The sequence below is a fragment of the Lupinus angustifolius genome, chromosome LG03 (assembly GCF_001865875.1).
Source record: "Lupinus angustifolius cultivar Tanjil chromosome LG03, LupAngTanjil_v1.0, whole genome shotgun sequence".
Taxonomy (NCBI): Eukaryota; Viridiplantae; Streptophyta; class Magnoliopsida; order Fabales; family Fabaceae; genus Lupinus; species Lupinus angustifolius.
The window spans coordinates 21,490,866-21,498,352 of NC_032011.1; the positions used below are offsets into that span (position 1 = coordinate 21,490,866).

Consider the following 7,487-nt stretch of genomic DNA (forward strand, 5'->3'; position numbering starts at 1 on the left):
AAAAAGCTGAGTTGATGACATTGCATTTACGTCACCATTTCCTCCGTCACAAGGAACTAAATTTATGTTTTTATTTGTTAAAAAGAACTAAATTCAAACATAAAAATAAAATAAAACATATTTTATCCCACAAGTATGAAAGATCCTTTACCTATAGAAAAATATAAAAAGATCATGTGAAAAAAATATATCATTACTCTTAAAATATGAGGCTTTCAATTTGATACTTTGACTGTGAATGAAAGTTTGTGATACACGAGTGAATAAGAAAATTAGCTAAATATAAAAAGGACAATAAAACAGAAAAAACAAAAAAATGCTCTCCAAATTCATGGAAACAACAAATAAACCAAACTAAGAAAAATTGCAACCCTAATTAATGGGCTGATAAATTTAATTATTTTGATGATTTTAACATAGAGGTAAATCCTTTGGAGGAGGCTCTATGGATTGAAATTTCCCAACACCATTTTCTACCAATAGCACTGTGGCCAAACCCCATTTAATGTGAACATCCAAGTGACAGTGTAAAAGCCAGGCACCTACAACACAATATGCCAATAATATGTCATCAAACATAAAATACATGAGTTTTGTACTAATGAATTTAATTTAATTCTCATGCAATGTTCTTATAAAATTATAATGATATCAATTAATGTATTGCCACATTGTTCAATATAAGTTTAAAATTTTTAAAATAAAAATTTGTTAGATGATGTTGACAATACATTTCTAAAAGCAATGTAAAACTTTTCCAACTTAAATATTTCACCTAAGGTTTTAAAATGAGTGAACCATATATGGCCTCAAAGGTTTTAAAATGTGTGAATCATATATGGCTTCAATATTTTCATAATCACAATCATCACATTGTTTATCTCGAGATATATATCATTCTATATACATTTTCATTCTTATTGGTCAAAATATATAAAATTAATATATATTAAATTTGTGTTTTACTCTTATGACCAATAATAAGAATGGTCTGATACATAGAGTAGTTTTACAAACTTTAGGATAACATATTACTTTGTGATAGACCATGTTAATCACATTAGCTTACAACAACAACTCTATTGTAAACGTAACTCTAACTTAAATAATGTACCTGTGATTTTAAAATGTAAAGTATATTATTTGATGTGACCATAATATCTCATTTACAACAATCATGTTAAGTTATGATCGTAAACCCGATTTGTCACATTAGGTTGCAACAACATTAAGATAATCGTAATCACAATTTAAAACATTTTATCTAGACAAAGCAAAATCATCAAAATCTAAAAGCAAATAATTTTTACCTGGATTATCAGCAACAAACCGAATAACAGCCCAACCATTCACAGGCACAGCTACTGTGTTCCTTAGAGGTGGATCAACAAGGTTGAATTTAGAACTATCTTTCTTAGCATTAAAGTTTCCAAACCCCTCAGCAACAATATAGAAATCATAGCCATGAAGATGAATTGGGTGGTTCTCAGAAGTGACTATACTTGTATCTTGCAACACAATTTGCACCCTTGATCCAAACTTCAACTTGTAAGCTTTAGTCCCCGGAATAGGTTGCCATAGGGAGCGGCTTACGTTACCGGTGTAGTCGAATTTCAACGGTGGTTTGGCCGGAAAATCAGTGGTGAAGACTCCTGGAATTCCATAATGGTGGGCTTGTAAAATGGAAATGTTGTTAGGGAGTACAAAAGATACATTGTTGATGCTTGCTGTGAAGCGTGTCCCATTGGGTCCTTGGCACCTCCTTGCCCTAAAATTTGGAGGGCACTTGTTAAGTCCTAGTCCCACAGTGAAGAAGAGGTTCTCATCAATCTCAGTGGGTACCTGATATGGATTGTAATTTGAATTGAGATATGTGGTTAGTATTAGCATGTATGTCCTCATCAACTATACTTCTTAAGGTTAAATCTCAAAACAAATTGACAACGAGAGAAAGTCTGGTATTTAAATTATACCTAGGAGAATGAGACGAACGATGTGAGGAGTAGCCCAATATTTAAACTATGCTAATGAAAATGAGACAGGTGATGTGGAACATACTTCCCATCATACCCCTCCCCACATATACTTTTTGGCCCATGACAACCAAAAAGAGGTTGAGCTTTGTTTCATCTTAAAATAAATTGACAATGAGATGAATAGTCCAACAAATATTTAAGTCATGCTTAGGAGAATGAGATAGACCATGTAGGCTTCCTAACGATAAGCTTAAAGATGAAAGCTTCTTGCACTTAGACTAACATGGAGTGATTTATTAATAACGTGAAATAATATTTTCATTCTTATTTGGATTGCACAAATTATTTTATAATTTATTACAATTCTCCATGAAATAAAAATAATATATACATTTACAACTATCATTTTTATTTTTATTTGAGTCTTACAACCTACCTCATTCTTAACCAAACATCTAACTTTTTTATTATCTCTTTGTTCATATTTAAGAACATAATTCATAAAATAAAAATACTACAATATAAAACAAAGTTATAATAATTTTATTCTCTTAAGAACAACATTAACAACAACCAACCACTATAAAGTAAAATATAAAATGAAGAAAACTAATATTGAATGTGAATGAAAATTAAGAAAGTTAATGGAAAGTGATGCAAAGTAGAAGAAAACAAATAACCTAGAAATTAATCGAGTATGCTATAACTTTATAAACATTTCAGTATGGTACAACCTCAAATCACCAACTATTTATTTAACATATAGTGCATATAGTCACAAATTTATCTATGTTATTTTCATCTTATTAAAATCTTAATATGTAAATATCTCTTTAAAGTATGAATACATACCTCAACTTTTCTTGGACTTCTGAAACTTCTACTAAAAGCAGTAACTGTATTAGTGTCATTATAAGCAGGAAGTAGTGGCATTAATGGTTTTCTACCATTCAAACCATGATGAGTTGATTTGTATTGAAGAATTGCAGTAGTAGTGGTATTATCAAACGCAGCGTTTTGGGCAGATTGATAAGCACGTGAAGCAATGTAGTAAAGGGAAGGTGGATTGTCACCACTGATTAGAACATCAGTGGTTTGACCAGGTCCTAGCACGAGGACGGTGGTGGTGAAGGGTTTAAGGTATGAAGCATCGGCGCCGACCACGGTGAGTTTGTGGTTGGCAATGGTGAAAAAGAGTGGTTGGTTAAGTGCTGAGTTTATAACTCGGAGGAGGTTGGTCTCACCGGAATCTATTGGAATAATTGTTGTGCCTGCATGGTTAATGCCAATAATGTCAAAGGAAAATTAAATGATATATAAGTGACAAAGATCAAATTCAACATATACTTTTTTCAATAATATAGTTTATGATAACTAATTTGTGATAATTTTTAGTTATTTTTATTGGATGATTGTTTTTTGGTATGACGAAAGGGTATGATTTTAGCCTACAGGTAAATAACTAATTTTTCGGAATTTGTACTACCTTTCATTAAATTATGCTTCCAGAAATTAAACATTTAACATTTCAGTCTATCTATGGATTAAATAAGGTCTTACACAATTAGACTGATACCTTATTGGTAGGATGATTAATTTAATTTATAGTAAAAAAATTGTAATTTGTAGTCTTACATGTGACATAGCTCTAATTTCTCACACTACATAGAGTTTGTGCTAGACCAAAGATTTTTTAGCATCACATGTAAAATATGTTAAAAATTTAGGAAATACAGAGTTTATTTTTTCATCCCATAAAAACATATTTTTTCTTCATATTTTAAATTAAAAACTTATGAGTTTTCACTAAAAAAAGTGAATATGTTGGTTTAATGGTGTAAAACTCTTCTAGATTTTTAGGATGACCAAAAAGTTAAGGATTCGATTCTTAATAATGACATTTGTTGAAAAGGATAGTCACACAATTCAAAATGAATTAGTTTCTTATGCAAAATGATAAAGATATTACAAAAAAGATACACTTGGTTTACAATATTTTCACATTTAATTGATTTGGTAATTCACTGCCTAAACTATCAAATTTCTTCCTTCTAATCAAAGCCTATATAGACCTACCCTTCACACAAAAAACAAACCCTATTGACTTTTTGATGATTGAAATCTTTAACAACTTCAAGTGTGTTTTTTCTTATTCGTGTAAACTTTTTCCAAGTAAATTTATTAACCAATACATGTAACATGTTTCATTTAATCAAAATTAAGAAAGAAAATGGTACAAATAATTAAGAATCAAACCTTTGCTAGAACACTTGTAAAGATCACCAGGTTGACCATTAATGGTGTATGCATCAGACACATTTGGAGCTGCTCCTGTTCTTGTGGCCTCTCTTATTACATCAATGGGGTTTGTGTCCCACCATTCCCCTAATCATTATTATAATCACTTTAACCTTTAATTGATTTGTCTTCATCATAGACATAAACTTTTTAACTACAAAGCCATAATTTTCACTTGTCTATTTGCTTCTATTCAACCCATCACAATCACTTTTTAGTTGTTAACCTTATTTTCCTAGTTTCATCCACCTTCCATCTTTTTCATCAATTTCATCATTCATATATGTGTATGAATAAGTGTCCTAAATACATCATCTATAAAGAATACAAAATAAGTAAAGTAATATTTGAAAATTAAGTCTAATTTTTCTTATTACTCAATAGGTTAAAGAAAACATTTCTCAATATAAAGTTACTTATTTTTCTTCCTTAATTAGCCACTATTCTTAGAATAGTTAATATATATTACTTAAATCATTCTACTCACACAAAAAAATGTCACTTATAAACTCATTAATTAATCACATATTACTTTAGTCAACAACAAAACACATACATTGAAAAATGATATTCCTTCCACCCTTAAAGATAAATGCTTAAGATTAAGAAATAATTAAATGATCTAATTAAGTTAATATATATTTTGACTAAAATAACTTGAATATTTATATATTTCTCATAATTAAGAGAAAAATAAGTAAGAATTGAAAAGAGAATGTAATAAATATGATAGATTAAAAATAATGTATAATTGAATATTGAGTTTCTAAAATACCAAAACATATTTATAACAAAATGAAAAGGTCAAAAACATAAAAATATAAGTAACAAAATGATGAGTAATATAATTACCTAGGAGAATTGGTGTCTCACGATTTGGCTTAGGGAAAGGGTAGGAGTGTCCTTCCCTAGGACGAATGATTAAAGCTCCATAAACAGTAGCCCTTAACCATGAACTATGAGCATGCCACCAAAGTGTACCTTCTTGTCCTACAACACTGAACTTATATGTGTAACTCTCTTTAGGACGAATGGGACATTGTGTCACAAATTCTGGTCCATCTGCCCAACCTGTTCTCATTTGTCGAATACCATGCCTATATACATATATACAGACCATCACCAACACTCTCATACTATATATTTATATATTCATTAAAGTATAGAGTGTAATATCAATGCGTTGATAGTAGTATAAAGATTTATACACAATCAGTGCATTATTCATTATCCATCATGTATTATGATTATTTTTTGAAGAATCAATATTGATTAAGAATGAATGATACAATGACAGTGTAAAAAGTTCTTACACGGCCAACGTTGCATCTTTTTTTCTAAAATATCTTTTTTGAGTGAGATGATATTTTTTTATTCATTCGTAAAGAAGTAAAATAATGTCTTTTTTTAAAAAAAAAATATAACAATATATTAATTTAGTAGTATAAAGTCTATGTAATGCTACATTTATTTATTTATTTATATATAGCCAACGAAATTGAAGATACTGAGATCCTGTCTATGTTTCCAAAAAGAATTGTATTTAGTACTTTTCATAAAATTAAGGGTATCTCATCAAGTAAAGGAACCAATATTTTTTAGGGTGATTGATTGTCACTATTATGAATCGAACTTTTGATCATTAATCTAATATGATACATGAGATTCAATAAAACATTATATTACTAAATCAATATCATGTTGGTATTATATTTATATAAAGTTGAGATAACATTGTTGTACTAGCTATAACTTGACTTAAGGAAATTTGATAAAAAAACTTGAGTTAAGAAAATTGAGTAAATATTAAATTAAGATAAACTTGTTCAACTATTTATTAGATTAAGTTAAAATGGTAGGTTGATGTTATACCAATGAATGGTCACATTGTAACGAGCTTTGTTAGTGACTTTGACAACCAAAGTGTCTCCATTGTTGATTTCCAACGTTGGACCTGGATATTGCCCATTCACTGTGATTGTGTTGTGGGTTTTGCACAGCCTCTTCACTGGAGTTGCTTCAACCTATATTCCATCACATAAAAAGTTAGCATATTTTCATTAAATAAATCAAAATAGTAAGAGAATAAAGTATATGATGAGATAATTTATCTTCTCCAATAAGTAAAAGCATGACATGTGTTCTATTTTGTTGAGTTTTAGAAATATTTTTTATAAAAAATGATTGAATAAGACACATGTCATGATTTTAATGGCTGGAAGATATAACTTATCTTCTTATATCAAGAGATACTTTATTCTCAAATAGTAAATATCAGTGTTTTAAATTGCATTTAACAATGGCGACTATAATCGCAATATTGCGATTTTGAATCTCTTCGCAATAACATCTCGATCGAAATTGCAATTACATTATTCTGCAATTACGATAAACACTACCATAACTATAATCGCAATTTAGAACACTGGTTGAGATAAAGATAGAGTGGATGAACATACAACAAACTCATGATGGTGAGTTTTTGGGTTTGCTGAAGACAATGCAGCTAAGAGAGCAAAAATGGCTAAGAAGATAGAAGAATATTTGGCATTGGTAAGAATGGAGTTGATAATCTCCATCTTCTACCAAGTATAATAATGAACACTTTTGTGTGAATTAATGTTGCAATGCATGTATGATTTAGAGTGTGTGTTTTTATAGGGAAGATTAGAGGAGAGAGATAAAGTCGTTAAAGTTGGTAAACAAGGTTTTGTTGAGGCAAATTATGTCACATTGCTAAGAAAATATGGTTCAATCTTATGAGTTGTTGCACCACCAACTAGTTAGTTATGTTCAAGAATTAATGCTTGTTTGATAAGTCTTCTATTACAGGTTGAATTTTTTCAAAGCATCATTATTTGAATATATTGTTCATATACATAATAATAAGTTTTTTATTTTATCAAAAGTAATATTATTAAATATATAACAAAGATATAAGAGTAATACAAGGAAGTAAGTGATGAATGTTACATGGAATTTACAAATAAGTTCAAGTTAAATTCATAAGGAATTGATAAAGTTGGTTACCCAATTAGAATACATCATTGTATGCTTGTTCATTTTTCATTAATCCATACCTAAGATTGGATATTCATTGTTTTTATAATTCAATGTGCAACATCTTGATTAAGTTGAAGATGATATATCTATATATATATTACTCAGAAAATTCTAAGTCGTATTAAACATTCATGTTGAACTATAAAAATC

General features: G+C 29.2%; 1 protein-coding gene across 1 annotated transcript; it reads right to left on the reverse strand.

Annotated features, from left to right (window-relative positions):
* On the reverse strand, positions 238 to 6,886 carry LOC109343636 (laccase-12-like). Its single transcript, XM_019582029.1, has 7 exons — positions 6,734 to 6,886; positions 6,147 to 6,298; positions 5,127 to 5,371; positions 4,233 to 4,361; positions 2,829 to 3,247; positions 1,311 to 1,842; positions 238 to 542 (listed from the first exon to the last, which is right to left on the reverse strand). The coding sequence occupies exons 1-7, from the start codon at positions 6,851 to 6,853 to the stop codon at positions 412 to 414; spliced, it is 1,728 nt and encodes a 575-aa protein (XP_019437574.1). The 5' UTR covers positions 6,854 to 6,886; the 3' UTR covers positions 238 to 411.